The sequence below is a fragment of the Carassius auratus genome, chromosome 34 (assembly GCF_003368295.1).
Source record: "Carassius auratus strain Wakin chromosome 34, ASM336829v1, whole genome shotgun sequence".
Lineage (NCBI taxonomy): Eukaryota > Metazoa > Chordata > Actinopteri > Cypriniformes > Cyprinidae > Carassius > Carassius auratus.
In genome coordinates, this window is record NC_039276.1 from 9,571,452 (window position 1) to 9,599,074 (window position 27,623).

Consider the following 27,623-nt stretch of genomic DNA (forward strand, 5'->3'; position numbering starts at 1 on the left):
GAAAATAACTGCCCACTATACCCAAAAATTGTTTCATGATTTATTTAAAGGAAAGCAAGAATTTTTCCCATGGTTCATCATCCTCATTTTATAACCTGCACTTGCTGTTCACGCTCTGCTCTTAATGCAGCTGATAAACGCTGATGCGGTACATAAAAAGACAGGTTGAGTTTGTCTGTAATCAGAGCTTTTGTGATTAAGGTCTCAGTTCCTGGCCAAGACAAAAGAAGTGCATTACATCACACCAGTATTATCAAGTCTTCATTCCTAACCTTCACACTTACTAAAATATTAGCCTCATGAGTTAGCAGGCTTCTGTCTGAAACACAAAGGCTGATGGATCTGGGATATATTTAGCCTGGTTCCACTGAACGGGGAATGAGGACATACTTTGACATCCCAGAATGCAACAATGACCCCGGTTAATCTGGTATTAACATCCATTTCTGTGGTGAGCATTAAATACAAGTATAAAATTGTTTTTGTTAAAAAAAAATCTGATCATTTGGACCACATTCTGAAGTAGTCCACATTGTATTTGTAGTGTAAATGCACAATAATGTACAAATATTTCTGCAAAACAAAGAGTATTTAATCATGTACATGCTCATTTAATACATTAGATAACTATAAGCATGAAGCTTAAAATTTCCAGATCAACAAGAAGTTAATGTCAGATGTAAACATTACCTTAATGTTATCCCTTCTGCTGTTTTCATTTCTGTCTGGAGAACATGGCACCAAGTAGGTGAAATCCTTAAAATAAGATGTATTAACAATAATAATAAAAGGCCTCCACATAACAAATAACCATGCAGAATGCATATGATGATCTCCACTAACAGCATTTTCCAGAAAGGAATATCACTTGAAGGTCACAATAGCAATAGTTCAAAAGAATTTTCATGGGCAAAAAGGTCCATTGTAGAGTACAGTCATTCTGTGGCCTAATATATTTTTTATAAGACTACAAATTACTGATATAGGTGAGGTTATTACAAATTGTTCAGAGTTTTACAGTACACCATTTAAGGTGCGATAACTTTAGCTATATTAATAGTTTAGCAATGTGAGAATCACTCACACAGTGATCACATTTTACACCAAGCAGCTGGACAAAGTGGCAAATTTTCCTGACCACATTGAACACGGACAAAATCTGCGTGGATAAATGTTTGCCCTCAGGTGAAACTGCTGATCGCACGGATTTTTACTGAAATGACTGGATTTCGAACCTTCACAGTAAATGTGACTGACAGCACCTCCAGGACAGTCCATCTAAAACACACTGAGGTACAGTAAGTAGCCTTCTTCAGAGAGGTATGAACTCTTTGATCACCCGTTATAGAGTTTAAACCTACAACATTTAAGAAAATTAAGCAACAGGGCGTTCATCATTTTAATATTTCCTGGCTCTTGTTTAACTGATGTTTATTCAGTCTCCAGTCGAGTCTCCTTAAGTTTCTTAATAGGAAAATGTAATAAATGCCTCTGGTGCAAAAGATCTCCAGTTAATTTTTTAAAGGTCTATTGGTGGTTGCTAAACATTTCAGTTATAGTGTTATAGTCAAAACCAATCGTATTGCTTTAGTTATTAACTCTTTAGTAAGCACCTTCTCAGCCAAATTGACTTTAGGCACAGACCTAAAATATTTAACCACTAAACCGCCACCAAACCCTACTTGGCCAAAGGGGTAGAGATCATTAGAGAGGTTCTATAGTAAAAGAGGAGTGAACCGTTCCCTTAAAGGTGAAGTGTGTTATTTTTCAAACTTAAAATACTTATGTCAAAGAATATTATGCAGAAACAACTATAGGTAAACAATTAGAATTTTGGTTTCACCAAAACATGTCAAAAAAGCGTTGTGGCTCTGAAATGCTGTTTGCTTGAGTGGCCGATCAGCCAATGGCATGTTTTAGGGTAGGGCTATCTGTTTAAATAACCAATGGCAGACAGAAGTTGTTTAGTGAAACCTGTTTGAAACAGTCATAAATATTGTATTTGGTGACTAGAGATCCACAAATTACACACTTCTGCTTTAGGGTATAAATTTTATAAAAGGCGTTCAACAAATAAAATTCTGCCTTTTCTTTTTCTTTTTTTCAGTTTTACATCACCGGTCTTGCCATTTCATATTCAGATCTTGTTGTTTTTGAAAGCATTCATGATAAATAAAAATTCCTAATGACGACTTTTATGATCTCCTAGTAAAAACAGCAACCCTAGACTTAAATATCTTAATATAGTATGAAACTGAATGACAGTGGGTAAAATGTTTTTTTCTTAAACAGCATCTAATATTATTTAGATTTGTTTTATCTTATGGAAGACACCACTTACAAAACACAGTTAAAAAAAGATTGTCCTCATTTTTTTAGACAGGTTATCATTTAATAGAAAAAGTGTCAGGAACTTGTAGATGGTCATTTTGCCTGGTCCTTTTCCCAGTTTGTTTTTTCACTCCCTTTGTCCTCTTAGAAAGTGTCAGGTCTTTGGTAAAAAGGTTTGAATGCACTGAAATAAATAATATTAGATGGACATAACTGAACAGACAAATACAGACTGTAAATCCCTTGATATGATACTTGTGCAACGACCTATTTCAAAACGGAAGTTGAAAGAATAGTTAACATTAGTCATACAGTAAAAATATGATGGAGAGGCATGAGAAGGGCACGTTTCCAGAACGGGAAGATTTCGGAGGAAATCTATGCTAAGGCTATCACGTTGCACTGACATACCAGCTCAACGCCAGCCTTCATTTGTCTGACAGTCATAGAAAGGATTCAGAGAAATGATTTATTTTTACTCTGTCTATGCATATATGTGTACGTCTCACTAAAATACCCAGCTAGTGGCCTTGTAACATAACCCAGTTGTCATGATTAGCCCACTTTGAATTAGCATCGCGCTAATCTACTTCAGTTCAGATTTGTAGTGTGAACAGGAGTTGCTGGTTGTTAATTATGGTGCTGTCAAGGGGTCGAGAGATAGAAGGTGAGAACATTTGTTAGGTCACACCAGGCCTTGCAGGTAATTTATGTTGAGTAAACTTTTGACCTCCTGAGCTTTTAGCACAGACTTTATTTCTCAAGGGGTTTCTAACTTAGCATAATGGTTTGTGTGTTCCATCTGATCACATTTTGTGCTGCATTTCTTTTGTTAAACTGAATGTTAGTCAATATTTGCAGTTTAGTTAGGCCATTTTTCCCTTTTCTTTTCTGTGAAATTATCTTTTTATTATTATCATTATTATGTTTTCCAAACATAGCATCATGGAAACTGAGATCTGACAATCAGATATTCTCAAGCCACAAACCCTCAGTTCGCCTTCGAATAAAGTCCATATGTCAAATATTCCTCCCTCTAGTGCTAATATTTGCAGTAATTTAATTTAACTGCCTCCTCGACCATGATGTTTAAAGGACATTTTTGGCCACAGAAGGACAAACTTTGAGAAAAGCAGAAATTCTTGGATTCTCTCCATGGCAGGGATGTGAAATAGTAATTAAGCATTTATTGGGAACTTATAATTGCACATCTGTTTTTTATTTTATATTCCAAGAATGGAGTTATGTACTTTGAATTTGAATGCATTATTTTATTTTTGTATGAATTTCAATACATGTGGTAGCAAAAATAGAGATGCGAACTCAATACAGCTTTTGTCATTCCATCTTTGTAGTTATTCTTGAGGTAAAAATAATAATAATAATAATTTTGTTTTATTATCCTACAACATTTAACTACTGTACATACATACTTCAAAATAGCTTCCAGCTGAACAGAGCTACACCTCCCAAGTCTCACAGAAGACAGCAAATAAACCCAGCAGACAAATTGTTTTTAAGTAAACTCCACTAACAGCTTTATAACCTGGACCTCGTAAAAGAGGGCCAGACTTTTGGTCAGTCTTCTGATTTCACTGGAATCCCCATTTGCTTGTCTGTGTGGGTCAGCTGGGGGCGAGTATGTGTGTGTCCCTAAGGTGATATACGACTGCTGTGTCACGTTCCACATCTGACAGCCATCCCAAGATGTACATCATCCATCCTTTTCCCTTTTCCATGTGATCCCTCAATAAAAGAGGGGGTGTGAATGTCAGAGCGGAGGGGAGGGGAGCCGAGAGGGAGGGGTAGGAGTAAGAGCTCACACACAATCGGCATGCGTGAGAGAGAGTAAAAGAGAAACAGAGAGAGGGGAGAGAGCAAGTGGATGAAGGAGAAGGAGAAATCTACAAGCAATTGTTGCTTTAAATTTTCATTTCTGTCCTAGAAAAGCCAGTAGGGATTGGATATTGCCAGTTAAATGGCACCAGGCAGAAGGTAAGACCTCCATCGTTGTAAAGGTGACCAGGTCATCAGATATAATTTTCAATGGCTGTAATGTTATCACTGACATTTTTGTAAGTGTGTATACATATATATATATAATTCTACATTTTCATATATATATATAATGCATTAAGAGAGACTGCATATTAATAACATTAAGATCAGATGCATACGTATCTCCAAATGACTCATAACCAAAGTAAAATGGCTATGTTATATATGATAAGCCTCACATAAGGTCGGCTGCTAAGGTAAGCCATCAGCTGCTTGTCTTGCACAGACAGTGACTGAATACTCGATTTAATGCTAAGCCAGAGGTCGTTAGCTGAGCACACCAGATGAGAAATCATAGATATTCTGAGGATTGTTTATGGAGCTTGAGGAAGAGGTGAACTAGAACCCTCCAGATGTTAGATATAAAAGCAGGCTTGTGAAGCAGCGTTCTGTGTGCAACTCATTCATAATCAATACTACGTAATAGTCCTTTGACGACTTTGCAAGCTCTTTATAAAGAAATTAAAGCCTGGGGTATTCTCAGAAGATGACATCAGCTGTCAGTTTGCACGTTACATCAAAGTGGGAAGGTTAACAGGACAACATAACAGGGTCTCTAATTAATTTAACTGGAAACACAGCCACGGATTTGCTGTGCACAGACGCTTTCATCCTTTAGCATTCCAATCAGACCGGCGCTTTTCTGAGAAGCTTAATGTAAAGCTAACATTAGTTTAGCATTGGCTCACATGGTTGCCTGTCTGTTGGCAGCAAGCTGCTTATAAAATCCACTGTGTTTGTCTTATCTTTATCATAGGGGATATATTTAGTGTGGGCTTCAGCTGTGGAGATGCGTGTTACTGGCGTCGGCGTGTGGTGGCAGTGCCCCTGGCATGCTGCTAAGGTTGCAGATGGGCATGAGAGGAGGGCTGCAGGGTGATCCTGGCAGGAATCTGCCCTTTGGTTTATTAAAAGCTGGTCAAACAATAGGGTGCTAAACATGCAGCAAACAGTGACGTAACCCTTCGCCGGAGGAGAGAATTTGGACATGTCAGTGTGACTGAGAAGACTGAGAATTCTGCTTATTGGCAAATATTAGGCGACCACACGCCTCGCTCCACAACTGTGGACTCAGCTGCTGTCAGACCCAGCATGCCCTTTTGAAGTTTTCATATCACTGTTTTAATCATTACTCAAGCAGTGAAATTAATTCTGAGATATTCATAGGGAACATTAAGTGATTCACATCATTTTTCTTTTATAACCAACAAATATATACAACAGTTAAGTAGTGGAGGTTTTTTGTGACTCTTACTACATATTACAGCCTTAAGCCAGTTGGTGGCCACAATGCAACAATTAAGTCCACATTATTCATTAAAAAGAAGGCAGAAATACCCGGATGACCTACTACTTCCACCAAGATTCTGAAGTGTGCATCTGATGGACCATTTACTATCCCATGAGTTGTGAATGGCAGTGTGAATTCCAATTAAAGAGATACTCCACCTCAAAATGAACATTTTGTCATTGATCACTTACCTCCCTGTCATTCCAAACCCATAAAAAGCTTTGTTCGTCTTCGGGAACACAATTTAAAATATTTTGGATGAAAACCGGGAGGCTTGAGACTGTCCCATAGACTGCCAAGTAAGTTACACTGTCAAGGTCCAGAAAAGTGTGAAAGACGTCGTCAGAATAGTCCATCTGCCATCAGTGGTTTAACCATAATGTTATGAATTGACGAGAATACTTTTTGTAAGCGATTCAAAGCAAAATACACATAGAAACAGCGCATCCCTGTGGTGCGGCTGATACAGAAAAGCATACGCAGCATACGGTGATATGGAGAGACACAGAGGAGACTGTTGACAAAGGAATTGTTGAATGAAGTTTTTTTTATTATTATTATTATTTGTTTTGTTTATTTATTGTATTCTTGTCTCTTTATATGTTACGGTTGCACCACTGACGGTAGCTGGACTATTCTGACGATGTCTTTCACACTTTTCTGGACCCTAACAGTGTAACATACTTGGCAGTTAATGGGACAGTCTCAAGCCTCCTGGTTTTCATCCAAAATATCTTAAAATGTGTTCTGAAAATGAACAAAGCTTTTATGGGTTTGGAACGACGTTGGTGTAAGTGATTAATGACAAAATTTTCATTTTGGGGTGGAGTATCCTTTTAAGCCATGCAACTAACTCTATAAGTCACATGACAATGACAACATGGCAGCTGTTCATACTGCACCAGGGGAGTCGCAACTGGGATGAGAAAGGGTGACAGAGTGCATAGGGCACAGAGGTTGTGAGATGGGCCCACAACAATGTCCTTTAAGGGGCTTCCACTGAGATTGCCACCCTAATCCCAGCCTCCCTATATAGCAAACTCTGTGCAATGGGCCCAGAAATACTAGTAACACCACAGACTACACACTTTCAAACTATATAGAATGTGCTTTTTTTAACAGTTGCAAAGTATGTTTTAATACAAATGTAGTACCTACTCAGTATGCAAACTGAGCTAGTGTCTTCATAAGACAGTGACAGTACTCCAATGATTCGTTCAAAAAAAAATGATTTATTCAGGAACCAGAATACTGTGTATTGCTTTACGTTGCACAAGAGATTTCACAACAGAATATGCAGAATTCTACATTGACTCATTTGGAATGTGACTCATATTTGTTGACTGCACCAAAAAAAAAAAAACATCTAATATTGTGCCTAAAATTAAAGTTATAAAATATAATTATTCCTTTTATACAACATTATTGCTCAATTGTTATGATCCAGATTAAATGTTCTTCCAATGAAATCATTTTCTCAGCATAGTTTGGTTCGAAGGCACTAGGTGACTTTGACATGGATTACCTCAAAATTGAGTTCTAACTTTAAATAAGCCTATTTCTCCTCAGCAATGTTGAGGAAACTATAACTAATAATGTGGATTCAGTTGTCTCAGTCCACATAATCCAACCCCTTAGGTGGTTTTGAGTAGAAAATCCTCCTTAAAATGACAGTCTGTGCTATATCTAAAGCAGAAAGAGCAACAAGGGTTGGAACAGGAGACAGAGACTGAGATATTAAGAGCCTACTCATGATCCCGAGTTCTTTCAGTGTCTGCAATGATAAACCATCATGTGAAGATGCCATGACATGAAAAGCTTATGATTTTCCCACGTTTTAACCTATCTAAATCAAACAGACACTATGGTTTTTAACAATGTCACAACACAAAGAGCTGGGTGAGGTGAGAAGCGGCACTGAATAGTGTGCAACGACTCCTGCCTCACGGCCCTAACCTGTAGCTGCTTTTGAATGTCAGGAATTTCACAGTCCTAATGGACCCTCTCCAGCCTTCCCGCGGCCTGAGAGGACCAGACACCATTAAAAGATCCATACTCTATTTTCACAACCACCAGCGCCGCGCCTTAGGACAGTTCATTCCAGGGATCCGCTCCCTAAGTGGCGTTATAGCTGCTGACAGGACTCCTGGTTAAGACGGGGTCCCTAGGCAAGCAGTCTGGGCCTGGGAGTTCAGTGAAGTGAGGTTCTGGCATGTCTCTCACGGTCCTGGCTCCTGCCTTCCTCTTAAATTTGTTTATTGTTTTTTTTTTTTTTTTTTTTTTCTGTGGGATCAAATTTGGCAATCCGTGAATATGAAAAATACCCTGTTTTGCATCTTGCAACTTGGAAATATTGTAGGGAGAGTTCACTTTTACTCTGCCTCATGTCACTCCAATGACTTTTTGTTTCTTCTGTGGGACACAAAATAAGATATTTTCAAGAATGTTTCAACTGTTTTTATAAAACCAGTAAAAATGTAAAACAACAGACTTCACTGCATGAAAAAAAAGTTTTCCACAGAATAACAAAGTAATAATAATATAATAATATATATAATAAGTCACAATAAGTTTGAAACGAAACCAGTGTGAGTAAATGGAAAGACTAAATGTATACCAAGAGGGTTTACTTAGAAACTGTAACATGAAATATGCCAGAATAAGTCCTGCTAGTGCCTTCTAAATAAAAGGGCCAATGGTCAATTGGTAATGCCATTTTGTCACCGGAAACACTGTTAAGCTTTAATTACAATTATACCGCAGAGCCAAAAATATTCCAGTTAAACACTTTGGTTTAGACATCTCAAAAAATGTCCAACAAGAAAACCAAATTCTTGTCTCAGTCTCCAATTGTACTCTGAGAGCTAATTAAGAAAACATTCGAGTACAGCTTGTATCAGATAGTTGTTATGGACAGATTCCAACATGCCAAAGTTAATTTCCCTGGTCTATAAACCATAAATTTACATTTGCAAAGCCAATAGGGAAATACAAAGCCAGAGAGGGAAAAAATTCATCTGGTCAGAGGTGGACAGATGTATGTGATGGACGTTGTCTCAGATGTTGGGGATTGCAAATCCTTCTGCTGTTTGTAGACACATTGGGCTTTATAAATCTACAGGCTGAAGCAGGTGTGGACACATGGTGGTCAACATTTCCTTACACTGAAATCTGGCAAGCAACACACCCACAACTGTCCTAACAGCACTAGAAGCTTTTAACTGATGAAGCTGTCATGGATGGTTGTGCCATGAGGTCACCATCTCATTTTTTATAACCTGAATTGGATCTGTAATTATCTTTTGAGCTGGGGTGTCTACACTGCATTTTTAATTCCCATTACGTTGCCTACAGATCAGTGCGGCAGTTGCCCTCAAACAGGTTTGGATGTCAACAGTCTTGTCTGGGCACAATGATAAAGATGAAGATGATGACGATTGCAATGCCCAATAAATAAATGACTAAGCAAGAGTATCCTGTATTCAAAGAATCCGAGTTAAGAACAGACTGTGATCTGTGCTTTTGTAAACCCAGCAACACAAGCTCTCCAGTGCAGTTATACATTTCAGGGACTATTTATTTAAACAGGCAAATTTATACCTAAAAATCCTAATGTGAGGAATGATAAAATTAAATGAGTCACTCCGGTAAGAAAGAAACAAGGAGAAAGCTTTAAATTAGCCTAATGTGTTTGCGATTTCAGAGCAATTGCGGGTTTCGAAATAAAATTGGAAAGAGGTTTAGACATAATGCAAGGCATTGTTTTAGTGAATGATAATTTCCTCTCTGTCTGATCCAGGTTTGCGGCGTCGGTAACTCTCAGGGCTCTGTTACTCTTTCTCCCCCTCATTACGCTAAACCTTTTAGCAGTTGTGGCTCAGTGAATTTAACTGCCACGCACAAAGCATTGTCATGAGGACTGTAAAGCAGTGAGCTCATGAAATATATATATATATATATATATATATATATATATATATATATATATATATATATATATATATATATATACATACATACACACACACACAAACACACACACACACAAAAATAAGTTGGCAGTTGAATTACTGTTGCATAGAGACAAATTTCTTTTTATGAAAAATTCATTTCTGGGGAAATTCACTGCTGGCTGTTTATTAATATATTAGGTTTCTTCAGTGTGTAATAAAAACACCATGTTTTTTCAGTGCTGGGATTGTTAGAATAACACTACAGCGGTCTGCCAGAACTCCTCATACATCACAGCCCACTTATTCCTGGCTGGAGACATGGCAACAATCACCTTAACCAGCTGGCAAAGGCACAACAGACGTCTGTCTCGGGTCATCTGTCACTGCCGGGTTCTCACGCAGACAAACTCCCCCTCTCCCTCACTTTGCACCTTGCCTTAGCTGCCCGGTCCTGCAAACTAACAACTTAAACAGCTTGGCTAACCGGACGAAACATGCAAAACATTACCTGATATTGCACTTTCGGGTGGGTGTCTTTTCTGCAACTTTCATCCTGAACTAACCGTGGCTCCTTTCTTTACCCACAGATACATCCAGACCACTCAAGGGGATGGCTGAGTTTACAGAAAACGCTCACTACATGTTTCAGTTCATATATGTGGCATCAAGAACACAGTGGAGAATTCTTTGTTGTCTTCTGTAGGAGACGGTCAAGCTTTATTTTGTTTTACCTGTGGAGATTGTGGACAATATGAGGAACTCAGCTGCTCTGAGCCAGCCTGGGATTCTATTTCTTCTGGTCACATGTCCTCTGCTGACAATCCTGCATGGTGTAACCTGCAGAGCAGAGAGTGGACACTTGGGGGAAAATGATCCTGACAGGTGTATGAGGCATCATTTTGTTGAGACCATTACACATCCTATTTACAAGTGCAATTCAAAGGTAAGAAGACAAAACGTTGATGATACAGTGATACATACATACAGTGTTGTTATTATTAACTAAGAATGGTAATTGAAATAAATTTGAAATAAAATCTAAATATTAGATGAAAAATGTAGTTAGATGAAAGTTTAACTGATATTGAAGTTCTAAAATACAGAAATTTCCCATACCTCAAGAATGGCAACTTGATATTATTATTTTTTTTTCGCATGTTGGTGTGGAGTTCTCGTGGTCTTATAAAAAAGAAAAAAAAAAAGTTTATTAGCATCCATTGAAATGCACACAAAATCGAGCTACCATGATCCTTACTAAATTACAAAAACGGTCTAGGAGGTCAGATCGTCTTGTGAGACAATACAATCTCTACACCCACAACTTTCCTGCTAACAAGCTGCTTAAAGACAAATTCAATTCAATTCAATTCAGGTGTGTTTGTATAGCGCTTTTTACGATACAAATCATTACAAAGCAACTTTACCGAAAATTAAGTTTCTACAATATTTAGTAGTAGCTTAAAAGTGGTGACTGTCAGTTTGTGCATGTATGACAGGATTTTCCAGAGAAATTAATACAAAACGTATTCAGCCAGACGATGAATATTATAACAGCAATTATTATATGATGCAATCACACTTGTAGCAATATTTGTTAGTTCTGTATGTTATTTCAGGGTTAGCATCATCTGAGGTCTTCTGAGGGGTTCTGGATCCAGACTGATGCTTGTGTAAATCCTAGTTACAGTACCACGGGATAAATCAAATAGAGACATAATTAGCGTAGCTGCTGTTCCAACAAAGTAAAATGAATTAGTTTAACCCAAGCTAAAGAATAATAATGCGCGTCGTTTGATCAGATACAACTGCAGTCACAAATTATGAGATGCATTATTCGAATGCTTGGTGAAAGAGATGTGTTTTTAATCTAGATTTAAACAGAGAGAGTGTGTCTGAACCCCGAACATTATCAGGAAGGTTATTCCAGAGTTTGGGAGCCAAATGCGAAAAAGCTCTACCTCCTTTAGTGGACTTTGCTATCCTAGGTACTACCAAAAGTGCAGTGTTTTGTGACCTTAGGGTGCGAGATGGTTTGTAGCGTGGTAGAAGGCTAGTTAGGTATGCAGGAGCTAAACCATTTAGGGCTTTATACAGTAGGTAAATAATGATAATTTGTAACTGATATGGAACTTAATAGGTAGCCAGTGTAGAGACTGTAAAATTGGGGTAATATTATCATATTTTCTTGATCTGGTAAAGACTCTAGCTGCTGCATTTTGGACTACCTGTAGCTTGTTTATTTGAAGAAGCAGGACAACCACCTAGAAGTGCATTACAATAGTCCAGTCTAGAGGTCAAGAATGCATGAACTAGCTTTTCTGCATCAGAAACAGGTAACATGTTTCGTAGCTTGGCAGTGTTTCTAAGATGGAAGAATGCTGTTTTTGTAACATGGGAAATATGGTTTTCAAAATGTCAAGTTGCTGTCTAATATAACACCCAGATTTCTGACTGTAGAGGAAGTAACAGTACATCAGTCTAGTTGCAAATTGTAATCTACAAGATTCTGTGTACTGTTTTTTGGTCCAATAATGAATATCTCTCTCTTATCTGAATTAAATAGGAGAAAATTATTGGTCATCCAATTCTCTTGATGCTTTAAAGGTTTTAAATATAAATACTGACCATGGGGATGTTGTTCATAATTAGTCATTAGAACCCAAGGCTGAGAAGAAACCTTGTTTTCGTTTATTGAATCAGATAGCATGGCTGGCTTGTCTAATGACCTCTACCTTTAGTTACTTTGACACCTTGGCAGGAACACTGCAAACAGCCTGCCTGTGCGGCCTAAAGCTTTGCCAGAAATAAGCACTCATGGGATGCATAAAATGTCTGGGAGATGGCACAATTCCAGGTCTCCACACAGTGCTTTTGGTTAGCGAAAGAATAGAGTGCCTCAGATTCATCCCCTCAAAATAGAAGCATTGATAATAAACCCTCTGGGATGAGTTCCAGATGCTCTGATTCACCTGTACCCCTCGGAAGGGCAAGCACTGATGATCTGTGCATCATGAATTAAGATTCGCAGGCTCTTGTTCTTACAAACCAGCTGGGCGGTGTCAACAAATATCCAACTTCCAATAAACTGAAGATGAGATAGTCAGTCCCCTGTACTGGAGCTGAAAATCTTAATTCTGCAATCATTACACACAAGGTATTTCCTTATGAGACAAACAACCTTTATAATCCAAAAGCAGTGAGATAAAAAAAAAGGTGTTCAGTTAAATAAGGCAGCTCAGTCTTTCTAAAATAATTATGACTGATTTTGCGTACATTACTATTTGTATTTTTTACTGTTGATTCCAGAAACATGATTAGTGAATAGGGTTGGGTTAATATACTGATATTCTAATCAATCGTAATTTTCATTTAAAAGATCTCTATATTTTTTAAATCCCTAGAACTAACCCTTATGTTGCTAAACAGTTTTCAATGTTGCACGTTGCTCAATCAGTCAATAATTTTGGAAATGAATGGATCATTCTTATCAGTTTACCATGATCTTTGAATCTCATTCAGCAAAATGTGCTAATCTTTATTAAGGTCATTTTGTTAATTGATAAAAGGTTATATTTCATGATAAAATCTTACATTTCAAACAGGCAACTTCACAGAGCAAGCAGTCACAACAACATATATGCAATATTTTGATTCTGAATTAGGACAATTATTATAATGCAGCCAAAGTTGCATTGCAAGGCAAATGACCTCCAGAGTCCTGAGTCTTTCATTCATTTGTTGTTTGACAAATGCCATGGACAGATGTTCAAAAAGGACCCACCACTAGCATTTTTTATGTGTGATGCATTCCGAATTTAAACAAGATACAACAAATGCATGGTACCACAAAGTAGTTGCACAAAAATAATATATTTTTATTAAATTGTCCTTGTGGACTGCAGGCGATATTATACATCTGATGAAAGTGATTCAAAAATGTCACTTTTAGTAAATCACAAACATTCAGTGCAACCAGTGTAATCAGATTAAAGAACAAATGACTAATGAGCCGGTTCTTTTCAGTGAATTAAAAACATTCAGTGCAACCAGTAAAGCACCAAGCAACTTCATGACTCTTGTGAGATGGTTCTTATACAACAGTTCAGTAACCAAGAAGTGCATATTTCCAAACAAAACCACAAAGGAATATCGTCAAGTTCCAGACAGCACACAGTGGTGAGGTGCCTGAATGATGAATGAACTGTACCAAGAAGTTTCCCTGTGTAATTCACAGAGATAATTTCTTGGATATCCAAGCAAAATGGACATTATAGACAATCTGAAATATGTTTCCACTCTGGAAATAAATCGGAAAACAATTTATATTACGCAATGTACAACCGCTTAACATTTCCTGTCTAAAAACAGTTTCTGATTGACAGGCAAGTACGCAGACACACTGTCTAAAAGCAGCACAATGGATTAAGCTCAACCCAGTCACCTTTAAAGAAGCCTATTACACATTGCATTAGTTATGAGGATAGCTGTTGCTTCCATGCAAAAAAAAAAAAAAAAAGCAGTGCTACACAATAGGATCCACCTGCGCAGTCACTCTGAGATAAATATAGAGGGGAAGAAGAGCTTACATCTGCTGCCCAGCTTTTGTCACCTTGCCATGTTTCCTTGGATCTTCATCTTCCACTGGCCGCACACCTCCACTGCACCTCCCTCTGAAATCCCCCACATCTCTCCACCAATTGTTTTACGAACATGGCCGTATGCCTGCAGTTTCAGGTGACATTAAATAATGACATCAGCTAAAAGCAGCAAGCAAATGCCACTTCATTCATGGACGTCGGACCATGAGTGATGCATATCGGGTACTTTTTGGCTTCAGTCAGGCTAGTGTTCCTTATAATGGGGGTGACACTTCGCTAACACTATGCAGCTGAAAGACAACATGACATAGGAGTCCATTTACGGAGGGTTCAGGAATGTGGCGGCATGTGGTCTGGCCAGCACCTAATATTCCAAACCAGTAGACCATTGAACTGGGTCACGTTTGTGTCTATCATTACAGATGAGCATCACTCATTAACCTTTAATTATGAGAGAACTTCTATAGGACAGAGCTTTTCAAATGGGGATTTGTTTTTGTTTTTTGTTTTTTTGATGAGCTAATCTTTCTTTATCAGCCAGTGGACCTCAGCGATGTAGCCAGGTGGATCACTGACCCCCATATATCGGTCCCACAAAATGCAAAGCCTTTCATCCGTCACACAACAATCCTCACAAAGCAGACAAAGCAAATTTGTGAGACAGAGGTATTTGAGGGAGTCAAGTAGCTTGAGCATCCAGGTCTGGGAGAGATCAAGCACTCTCCCATCAGCATGCAGGTGCAAGGTCAAAGTGAAAGAGTACACAAGCTTTCTTTGTTCAACACTCCAAACTTTCTCAGGAAGCTTATCTTAGTCCTGACACAGGGTTCAAATTAGGGATGGCACAGAACTCTTGTCTTGTTTTATTATAGCTAAACATGTCTGTGCACCAGTTCCACTGGTGAAACTACTAAATCAATTTTTAGATTTACGTTCCACAGTTTTTATGTAAAAGAGGGTCAACTTTGGACTACAAAAATGCTCAAAAATAGATTAATTTCTATTACGTCAGATAGCTAGATATTTTACTTAAACATGGAACTGATGAACTGTTTTTGCTCTACAGATGGTTCTCCTGGCTCGATGTGAGGGTCACTGCAGCCACACGTCCCGCTCAGACCCACTGATCTCTTTCAGCTCCGTCTTGAAGCAGCCTTTCAAGAGCACGTGTTTCTGCTGCCGTCCTCATACCTCCAAACTGAAGGCGGTACGTCTGCGATGCTCAGGCGGGACACGGATAACTGCTACTTACCGTTACATCCTTGCGTGCAGCTGTGAGGAGTGCAGCTGAATAAATTTGTCATGGAGAAAGACCCTCTGGCTGAAACACACACACAAGAAAAGTTGAAGGTACTCTTTATTGCTGATGATTCAGAGCAAGCATTTTACAATTCATTAGCACTGCTGCAAAGTTGCCGACAACCCATCAAGACTTCAAGAAGAATCGCATCTCATGTAAAGCAGCACATGCACTGGGATTTCCAGATGTTGTCGCACCTGCGCGTGCGCTCAGCCTGTCAATTTACTTTTATTGCATTCCATTGTTTTGATCACTGCATGTGTAAAATAGCTAGCGGATGCCGACAACATAATCGTAAATCCTGAGGGAAATGTGATGAAGCTGAGGGGGAGTCACTTTGGCGGACAATGTTTTACAAAATCTAAGAGACTTTATGCACGGACAGAAATGCTTCCATAGACAATGCAGTAAATAAGTTGGAGTTATGTCTAGGAAAGAAATGGATAGTTCACCCCCTAAAATATCTCGGAATCACATGACAAAATATTGGGGTGAACTATCCCTTTATGATCTCTGGAATTGCTCACATGTTCCAGCATACATTTTGCTTCATTATACCAGCTTAATATTTAAACAAAGAAAAATACACTTGTAATGATCATATTGCCAATTTTAGACTTTGTAAAGCTAGGTTTTTTTTTTACTGTGGAGTTCACTGCAGTCTACCATGCCAGACTGTATGTGGAACATGTATGTGTGTGTTTATTTCATCATCAAAGTCTCACAATGACTCTTGACATAATATCAGCAAGTTGTCAAGCTAATCATGTACAGTTATGATAACTATGATGTTTGCCTTGTGGAATTGTACAGTAATTGATGAGTACTATATATATATATATATATATATATATATATATATATATATATATAGAAAGAAAGAAAGAAAGAAAATGTATTGTTTCTCAAATTTTTTGTGTCTGTGGAAATAAATTCACCCCAAATTGCTAAAACTGTACCGATGTGAAATTATGACAGTTTGCTTGCTGGAAAGGTTTGTACTCCACTACAATCCTGACAGCTCTTTGGGCTCTGCACATTAATCTAATAAACAGTGCCTTTTTGTTTTTAAAGACTGACTGGCTGCCTTATGCTAGCTGTCTTATTACACATACTTTAACTCCTCGATAATATGTGACTTTCAGCGGGGCTATAATTAACTTAATGGCTAATTTGACAGCATGACAGACAATGCACATAATAGCTGTCAGTTGAGTTCTCTGTCATTTTTATGGCAGCCCCAAGACATCTCCACACACGATCGGCTGCGTTGTTCAGCGTTGATCACGTTGTTCTCTGACCTTCTTTTAATTCTAACAGAACGTTCCAGGTGTTGTACACATGTGTGTCTTTATCCCGTCTCTAACAAGTGATAATTCAAGCCAAAACTGACAAGTGTTTCAAACAGAATGAGGTTACGTTTTTCACATGATTACTGTTAATTGATGCCAGTCCCAATTTTTTCCCAAAAGTGTGACTTTTCCTTTTTCTGTGATGTCCACATGATGAAGATGATGTTTAACTATCTAAAAAACAAAAAGGCAAGTTATTTTCTCCCAGAAATGTAACAGAGATGCTTTGATTCAGCAATAAAAGATAAAGGCATTGTGATCACTGAATCCACACACGACTGCAATATCTTTTTGATCTCTCATAAGATACCAATATGAGGCAGTGTAGTATTCTCTCCTCTCACTTTATTAGACTGAAGTTAATATCATCTGCAATTTTTTCAGTACTGAAATAGAAATAGTTATTCACTCGTATTTGTATTTGAGACAGTCCTGCTTTACTGGGGTTGCACACATCGCTACTTCACAAAAAATTTGGTGTCAGAAAAAAAGAAACAGAAAAATAATTACTTAAAAGCAAAAACAACTGTAGATGATCAAATGCTGTAAAAATACATTTAATAAATTATATGACCAAAAGTTTGAGAGGCATATGCTAAAGAAGGCAGCAGATTTTCCCCAAAAATTTTACGTTATTTTGCCCGATCCAATTTTCCTTCTATCCTGACGTCCCTGGACCCTGCTGCAGAGAAACACCCCCAGAACAGGATTGACCACCTCCATGCTCCACTGGAGGAATGCTGTCATTTGGATGGTGGGTTGTATTGGATTTTCACCAGACATATCATTTGCTGTTGAGGCCAAATAATACCATTTTAGTCTCATCTGCCTCAAAATCGTCAACGCGTCTTGGCAAGCTCTGTCGTGGCTGCATGTGGACTTTCTTGAGGAGTGACCAACCCTCCCATACAAGCCACATCTGTGGAGAATTTGTGATCTTGTTGTCACATGCACACAATAACCATTTAAATCTCATAAATCCCTGCAATGTCTTCAGAGTTGCTGTAGGCCTCTTTGTTCAGTTTCCTCTGGGCTCTTTCATCCAGTTCGGAGTGACGTTCTGATCCAGGGAGATCTGAGTCGTACCAAATACCTTCCACTTCTTAATAATAGACTTCACAGTGTTTCTAGGCATTGATAAAACCTTGTAAATGTTTTCGTATCCTTCTCCTGACTTTATCCCGGAGATCTTTTGACTGCCTTACCACACCCACAGCTGATTGTTTGCTTCAGTTACAAAACCAATGACTAAAATGCTCCAGGAAATCTCTTTTCATGCTGGGTTAATCAAAATGACCACAGCTGATCACAGCTGAAATGACAGTCAGATGGTTTTGTGTGTCACTGAGAAGATGATTAGCTGCACCTGACTGAGTTTATACATTTATGAGGGGTGATCCTTTTTCCAACTCAGTGATTCTGACTTGAAGATCGCAGTCTACAAATGGACACAATTGAACTAAACTGAACTTGAGCAGTTCTGCAGAGAAGATTGGGCAAATACGTGTATGTGCAAAGTTAGCAGAGATAGATACACATATCCCAACAAGACTAAAAGCTGTAATTAAACCAAAAGGTCATTCAACAAAATACTGACACAATGGGGTGATCCTGTGATTCTGTTTTTTATAGTTTTATAAAAATTTCTGGCATGTTGGTGTTATCATTTGGATGTTATAACAAAATGTGATTATTTCACTCACTGTAGGTGCTGTTGTTTGAGATGAGTTTCACACTTAATGTTGCACACTTACGTAGCAATTACGCCCTCTTGTGGCCAACATAGTAGCTGGACTTTGTCTCTCTCTCTCTCTCTCTCTCTCTTTCTCTCTCTCTCTCTCTCTCTCTCTCTCTTACATTCTCTTGAAATAAATATTTCAACTAAAATTCTGTCATTATTCACTCAATAATTGTTTTCCCCTTCTTCTGGGGAGCACTACAAGAGATACTATGAAGAAAATTCATGCAGGTCTTTTGAATGAAAGTATATACAAGAGCTATCAAGCTTCAAAAATGTCTATACAACCCTAAACTAAATCCCAAGTCTTAAATCAAAGCATTCCAGACGTGGCCAAAACAAAACAATCTTATCAGAGAGTATCTCACTATCAAGTAAGTAACTGAAAATGTAGACATTCACTGATGCACAGCTACTTATTCTAAATGTAGGCATTATTGCATATTTTAATATTTCAGTTTAAGTTATGCATTTTATATGTAATATATTAATATTGCATTTTAAGTTTATACCTATATACCTACTTATACCGAAGTATGTGAGGTTAAAAAATATATATATTCTATGATAGATCTCATAGCCTGAAGCAATGTGAGTCTACAGGCACAACCTACATGACTACATCCACCAGATGGCAGCAAACTCTAATAGTATACACAACAAAATAATAGATGCACAGCAAAACACTTGTTAAGCATTTGTTAGGATTGAAAAGACTCAAAAACTTACAGGACACCTCCTAGCAGTAAAACTTCAAACTTCTAACTTATTTTCATCTAAACCGCTAGATGGCAAAAAAAAAAAAAAAAACATGGCGTAGCACTTTCAAAAACATCCGTTTTCAAGATGCAATTGTCTGATCCTGATCCTTTTGCGCTTACTTCTAAATATGTTATGGGTTTTTTAAGCAGCAAAAATGAGAATCGCTCAAATTAATGCATATATTTGATATATGAGTTTAATTTTTTGTTAGTTTCAGTTTTTAGATAACGAAAGAATATGTAAAAGTACGGTATTTGGGGCAGAAAGTGATAACTGATAGATGGCTGACTCTTCGTTGACATGGCATGGTGTCCACATTTGAGATAATCACCATGTTGAAAAAAAAAACATGATCTTTAAAAACATAATATTAATCATATCAAATAATAAAATATAATGAGTTGTTATTAGCTACTGTAAATATATATTCAATTATTATTGGATCTTCGATACTTTCAGAATCATTACTTATTAAAATTATTTTGTTTCTGTATTTTAAAAAATATATATTTTCATATTAACATTTTAATGACAGTATATTTATTCATTTTTGTTTCCAAATAAACAGAAAATAGTTCAAACTTTGCTTAAAGGTGCTGTAGGGAACTTTTGTAAAAAAAAAAAATATTTTTTACATATTTATTAAACCTGTCATTATGTCCTGACAGTAGAATATGAGACAGATAATCTGTGAAAAAAATCAAGCTCCTCTGGCCCCTCCCAGTGGTCCTATTGCCATTGGCAGAAATTCATGCGCTCCCGGTCAAAAACAACCAATCAGAGCTGCGGTCCGTAACTTTGTTTGTGTTCAAAATGTAGAAAAATGAACATAATAAGCGAGTACACCATGAATCCATTTTCCAAACCGTGTTTTAGCTTGTCCTGAATCACTAGGGTGCACCTATAATAAGTGTTTATATTCGGACTATTTTAGATTGCTTCGGGAGTACCGCGGCGAAGTAACCCAGTACCTTTGTGATTCTTCATAGACATAAACAGAGAGAAGTAGCTCCGGCTACAATGTTCTTCCGCAAGACGCAAGCAGTTCTGTTTATTAGCCGCTAGAGCGTCAAAAGTTCCCTACTGTTTTTAACTATTATTAACTTAGACATTATATATATATATATATATATATATATATATATATATATATATATATATATATATAAACAACATTATTTTAGTCGGTATTTGTATCAGTACCTTGTGCCTTTTACCCCATGCTGTTGAGCCTTTTACCCCGTGTGTGGGGTAAAAGGCCCCTTTTTCCACCTCATATATTTGTTTATTTTTTTTCAATGATTTATTTTCACACAAAATATGCTGCTCCATTAATGTTCAATACAACGTATATATATTCTTTTCTGCAATTGTACATTTTAGGCGCAGTGAATAGCACTTTTTTTCTAAAGGTTGTACCCTACTGTAGATGGGAGCTTCGGTGCTCTTCTAATCTGTCGTTCCGGTGATAGTAGGCGGGGGCGGGGCTCACAATGCTCTGAACACAGATGCTCTTCTGTCTGAGCGTCAGTGTGAGGCGAACAGCACCATGACTGCGGACGCGTACGACGTGATTGTGATTGGCGGAGGCATCTCAGGTTAGTGTCATCAAAATAGCGCATAAAACTTCATATAATTTCATTGCAATTAACGCACTCTTAAAGTAACTTTATATCACTGAAGATTACAGTCTGATGATAGTATTGCTGAGTTATGATCGTCGTTATTGAGTAAAATAAGGCGCGCGACAGACCAGTGCTGAACGACTATTTCATTTTCTAAGCTTAAATGCCTTATAACAAGACTGCATTATGGCTGCGTTTACAAAATATTAATAATAATGCATATTTACGTTTTAAATAGGAATGTGTTAGTATGCCAAAAGGACGGGGTTAGTTCTGCAGACTTCAAGTGAATCTGCTCGCGATGTCACCTGAGCTTGCTTTTCCACTTCCGTGACATGTTTATTTCATATTAATAACGCCAGGGGCAGAGACAGTAACAAGGCATGCAACAGTCTATACATATAATCCCCATTAACTTTTTTATACTCAACATCAAGATATTAGTTTAAAATATGCGTTTGTGTATAAAAGTGTTCTTTTAAAATCACGTTTACCCTCACTAGCTCATTTAGAAAGGTACTGAAATGACAAAATTATATGAAAAAGTACAAATATTTCATATTTTTTTACATTTTGTCTAGTCTGCATTTATAATAATTATAGAAGCATATATTTTTGTTTATATGTGTCTTATGTGTAATGAATTAGCTACCCATTTTTCAATGTCAGCTACCCATCCTTGTGTTGTTTTCTGGAGTGCTTGATTCTGATTGGTCAATCACTGCTTTTATCAAATGAATAATGACCAGCAATGGTGTATAACTGATCATTCATCCGTGTGCTATTGTTTGATGTGTTTAATAATTTTAACTGAATATTTTAGCTCAGTCAGTATTTCATGGCCATATATTTTATTTGAAAAAGATCTATAGAAGTAATAGTCTTGTTAGATGCAACAGGTTTCTTAAAAAATGGGATTTTCACACCTGAGACGTCATCTTACGTGGAATGATATTGTATACTTAATTTAAAACTATTTCATATTTTATTATTTTATAATTATTATACATGCTGGTTTAATCGACACTGTTTCATTTTTCGATATTTATTTCCGTCAGCAATATTTCAAGATATTTCATAAAATATATTTTCTTAAAAGAAATTATTTTTCAAACGGCAAGATCATTTAAAATTAACTGGAAAATGCCAAAATAGTGTTTTAAAAATAATCCAAAATTATTTTTAATCCCCAAAATTCACATTTCCTTATATTTTATATACATTTAAACCTACACTGACTTCTAAAAAGAAAATTCCTTAAACCTGCATCAACTACCCACATACGCTGCAGTCCTTGCATGCACATATTTGTAATGCTCTGGTGCTCTTCATAGCCTGTGCTTAATCCATATAATACTAGTGTGAAACATAGCTTTGAATAATGTATATAGTTTATTTTACATAGATTGCAGAGAGATTCATGAATATATTGTCTACTATAGGATGCAGTATTGATTAGAAAATACTGTAAGGAATCTGTAACAGTCAGTCCTACAATGTGACCTATTTTTTGTAGAGCAGCATGAAAGCACAGCATAATGTCCTAACGCTTACGACCTGACAGGAATTCCATTTATTTTGTGCAAACTGACTTGTTCCCACAGTGAATATTATGCATTATTATATAAAGGCATGACAATATAAACCCAGCTCAGAGGGAATGCACACTGGATGAAATCTTTCTTGTGTAAGAACAGCATTCTTGGAGACAGAACTGAGCAAAACAGCATCAAAATGTCCTCCTGATAACCTGCTGGAAATGTTATTTCTATTAATTCAGACTTTTTCGACAGTTTCAGTTTTATGTGATATGTAAACAAAGACCACAAAATCAAGTCAGATGTTTTATTCTATATACTGTAGTTAATTCTGTGTCTGATTGCATTGTAGCTCACAATTTAATATCTGCTGACCTTGATAGACTGCTGATTACTCATCTCAAACATTGTTTCAGAAAATGAAAGTGTGTGCTGTGCACTGAACCAGTCATACTACTCTGCTTGAAAAAAGCGAATTAATGTAAATCAGTCAATGTTATAATAAGGCCACACATTGTGCACCATGGACCCGGTATTATCCAATCCTGATTAGAACCTTTTTCACATCAGGACTGATTCCCTTCCTATATTGCACGTCATCGGAGGTGTGAGATTATTTATATATTCCCTCACTGGTCAAAGGTACAGTGCAATTCATGCAATGGCATGTACGTTATGTTTCATGATATGCATCTGATTTGTGCACTATTTCATTTGAAAAAACCATGAATTCTGTGAATAGGATCCAGATATGACTTCATTTGACACATGAGGTAGAGAGAGACAAAAGATGTTTTCTCTCAAAATGCCTGTTATTGTACACCTGTTGAATATGCAGATGTGTTCCACCTGTTGGCCTTTTCTTATTTTAACCAAACTTTATAAAGTGGGTTGAAAATAAATGCAACATTGCTTCAGGGACCTTTTAATAACGATCTCCCTGCAAATCCAATTACTATTTACAAAGCCACTTGAGTTGCTCGGGGTAGACAGCACATTGGCAGAGGTTGTAAACAAAACTGACAAATCATTTTTATGCTCCCTGGGATATTGGAAGAAATGACAGGAAATGTGTATTTGTGTCTGTTGTCAAGCGCCACAGGGGCTGTGCTTGACATAGAAGAGAGACAACTGATGCCTTTCAGCTAAACAATGGAAATGACACCTTTTACTCTTGTGACCTTATTGTTTCATGTCAACAACTGAATTAAATTGTCACAGTTTACATCTTATTCCCACGGTTGAAAACAAAGTGTGTCATTTCGTACAGCTCTAACAGTAGAGTTTTTAGTGGATTTTTTACCCATTTAAAATAAAAATCTTAAGTTGAGCCGTTTAGAAAAGTTTTAGCACACCTCTTCTCAATGAGTCGATGAGTTTGAGATGTCATTGAAGTCCATAGTGCACATTGTGAGGGACAAGTTCCACGGCTAGTTTATTGAGATTGGTTCAAATCTCTCACCCTCTGTCACTGGTCAGAAAAACAGATAGTCCAGCCCCCAAATTCATGCCATTGGATCAACCAGTGGTGGACTGGTTAAGATGTTCACATTTACATATACATTTAATCCTTTAGCAGACACTTTTATCCAAAGTTTAAAATTTAAACAATAGAATGGAATAGAACAGAATAGAAGAGGTAAGTGCTAGTAATAGGTGGTCAGGTGCTGGCGAAAAATTTCTTTAGATGTTTTTTGAAAGTCACTCTGTTTACCCTTGTCTGAGAAATCAACCTACAGATGACTTGCTGTTGAATGTGTGTATCAAGCTAGGAAAGGAGAAAGTGTTTTTGTGTAACAATTAACTTTATTAACTGCTTATATGTATAAATAGCTGTCAGAAACAGTTTGACAACTGAACAACCAGCAAGTGTTCAAATAAAAGCATTAGGGAGTTGTTTTGCTCAGAACTGTAGTAGGTCTCAGCAGCAGCTCTTATGGGTTGTGCAAGTGGAGGGCAAGAATTCCACATCTAATTATGGAGGAGGTTGATGCTGATGCTTCCTGGGGGGTGTCCTGCTCTTGCTAAAGAACTTTGGCATTCCTGTTTTGGAAGTCAGCCAGGAAAGTCCGGAAACATAGAGATTCACAGGCCATGTCATAATGGGCTGCTTTTACATTGTGGTTTTGTGCTTATTGACACATTATATGATATGTGTCAATAAGCATTTTTTAACAATGGCTTTGCAAAGATGTATACTACCATTCAGAAGTTTAGGGTCAGTATGATCATTTATTTATTTACTTTTATTCAGCAAGGACACATTGAATTGATCAAAAGAGACAGTAAAGACATGATGTTACAAAAGAATTGTATTTCAAATAAATCAATATTATGCATCAAAATAAATCAGTTTTCAACATTGATAATATAAGAAATCTTTCAGGAAATTGGAATGATTTCACTGTTGCCATCACAGGAATAAATAATATTGTAAAATATATTCAAATAGAAAACAGTTATTTTATAAATGTCACTAATATTAAACAATATTACAGTTCTTTCTGTATCCAGCTTTGCGGAGCATAAGATACTTAAAAAAAAAAAAAAAAACAACAACTTAAAAACATAACCAACCACAAACTTCTGAAAGGTATTGTGCAAAAAAACTTTGGACAGGTGTTCTCTTCCTGTCTGAGTGGGTAGACATTGCACAGAATTAGCTGTAAAATAAACCACACTTTGCTGTATTTGCTTAAAGGGGTCATATGATGCGATTTCAATTAATCCTTTCTCTTTGGAGTGTTACAATCTCTTGGTACATAAAGAAGATCTGTAAACTTGCAAAAACTAATGTCTCAAAACCAAGATATATACTTTATAAAAGTTAAGAGTCAACAACTCCTACATAAAACAGCTCGTTCTAACACGCCCCCACATGTCTGGCGCTTCTGAATCACAGCCTGTAAGTACGTTTTTTTATATTTAAAGAATTTGTCACTGATGATTCAAACGCAAGTGAGTAGTGTAGAAAATCGCTTATTGTTTGTCGTTTACAGACATGGTTTTGTTTATGTAGCAGGATACGCAACGCAATCCATAAAAGGACAGTTTAAGTCATTATAATCAGTAATTATGTCCCCACTGGATGCAACAAATGCCTTGTTTATAATGGTTTTATTGCTTTAGTTTTGTTGTAAGGGGCGTAACATTTCCATCACATGCTTGATTTATTTGGCCAATCACAACGCACTGGATAGTTGGCCAATCAGTGCACACCTCACTTTTTAGAACGATGAGCTTTGAAAAATGTACGCATTACAGAAAGGCGGGGCATAGAGGAGCAACAATAATGTACATTATGTGGAAAATAATGTTTTATATATATATATATATATATATATATATATATATATATATATATATATATATATATATATAGAAAATTAAACCGCATAAACACATTGCATTATACCAAATACACAACATAATGTTATTTTTAGCAACATCATATGAGCCCTTTAAAGTTCAACTTTGTCATCTCAGACATGGCCGCATTGCCAGGTGTTGCAGTGTTCTTGAAAATTGCCAGCTGTCTTCTAAAAGACTTCTGGTTGCTTTGTCATTGCATTTCACAAATGTTTCAGTGCCTATTTAAAATGAATAAATCAGTGTTTATTCCAGTAATAGATACAGCTGTAGATCTCTGTGAAAACCAATTGCAAACATTGATTTTTAAAGCTCAGCATGTTTTGATGTATTTAGAATCAATGCTTTCATTCTTTAATATCTCCAGTCACTTTTTTTAGTATTCTTTTTAAAAATTTTGTAAACCAAACATATGAACTTGGAAAAACATGTCTACAGAGTCCTAGAGCTAGGGAAATACTCAAATGCCTAAATGCCTTTTTTGCAGTGTCCTCTAAGCTTGTGCAAACAAACGTCATTGGTCTGTTTTTTTCCCCCTCTGAGCTGAGCAGAGAGGAGCCTGACTCCAGCTTGACTGGCTTTGTTATGCAACTTAAGATAATACTGCTCTGTTCCTCTCTAGACGAACAACTGTCCTTGGGGTTGCCAGGAGAACATGCCATTTCGCTGATCTCTGTGTAATTGCTTTTCAATAATGCATCCAAACGTCATTGTTGCAGCTTATTGGAGAGAGCAATTGCTTCTAGAAGAGCATGAAGCATGTGCCTGCTGTCACGTACACATTTTTTATATGCTGCATTAAATAAAATAAAAAACATAATTTTCTTTGCATTGGATTATCTTGGTGCATATTTAAATCTGAGAAAGGAATGGAGCATGCTTTAATGTAGACAGGAAAATGGATTCAAGTTCCTGCGTGCAATTATTTGCAGGTCAGAGGATTATTCTATTATCATTTTATACTTTATACTATAATATATAAATTCATTTGTAGCATTTAAAACCATTATTTTTAGTTTATTTTTAATTTATTGAAATGGTGTTATCGGCATAACATGAAAATTATCCATTTATATTTTATTTATATATCCACTTAAATTATAATATCGGTCCATTCCAAGCTTTTTTAATAAGTCAAAAAAACTCTTTCAAAATTCTGGTTACCTTTGTCTTGAATGAATGACGAATGAGCTGATTGATAAAGATGACATTCGTTTTTTAATTGAGAAATTCCTTGAGGGATGAACCACAGATTTAAAGGAGGTCTGTGTCACCTCCAGGGCTTGGTGACTCTTAATGTGTTGTGATAATCTGATTGGCAATTAGCACCAAAGCTGACAGACATAGCCTCCTAAATGTGATTCTTCTTGATCTGTAATTGTAGGTTTTATCAGGTTCTGTAAGAGTGCAATCAAAGCAATTCGATTTGGATTGTAGCATTAACACAAAAGGCGATTTGTAATTTGATAGAGTTGTAGACCTGACCTTTCAAAGGAACAGAGTTGCAAACTAATCCTGGCTTATGTTGGACAAGACATAATGATGCAGAGAAAAGGTGTGGATGCTTTTGACAAAGTCTTGAGAACAAAAATGTTAATAACATAGTTATTTCCTTTTTTCATTTTATTTGTTTGCATTTCAATCAGTTGCATGCTTGAATTGAATATTTTAAATATGCATGCATATTTAGTTCTAGATTTCAGTATGA

General features: G+C 36.8%; 2 protein-coding genes across 2 annotated transcripts in view; both read left to right on the top strand.

Annotated features, from left to right (window-relative positions):
* The first annotated feature begins 4,179 nt into the window (after positions 1–4,179).
* LOC113053112 (norrin-like) lies at positions 4,180–16,336 on the top strand. The gene is made up of 3 exons (XM_026217835.1): positions 4,180–4,326; positions 10,221–10,576; positions 15,298–16,336. Exons 2-3 carry the CDS (start codon positions 10,385–10,387, stop codon positions 15,520–15,522), a joined length of 417 nt encoding a protein of 138 aa, XP_026073620.1. The 5' UTR covers positions 4,180–4,326; positions 10,221–10,384; the 3' UTR covers positions 15,523–16,336.
* Positions 16,337–20,902: 4,566 nt separating this feature from the next.
* mao (monoamine oxidase) overlaps positions 20,903–27,623 on the top strand; it is a 28,961-nt gene continuing 22,240 nt past the window's right edge. The window contains exon 1 of the mRNA XM_026217836.1: positions 20,903–20,981. Coding sequence (XP_026073621.1) covers positions 20,933–20,981 — 49 coding nt within the window. The 5' untranslated portion in view covers positions 20,903–20,932. The remainder of the gene's footprint in view (positions 20,982–27,623) is intronic.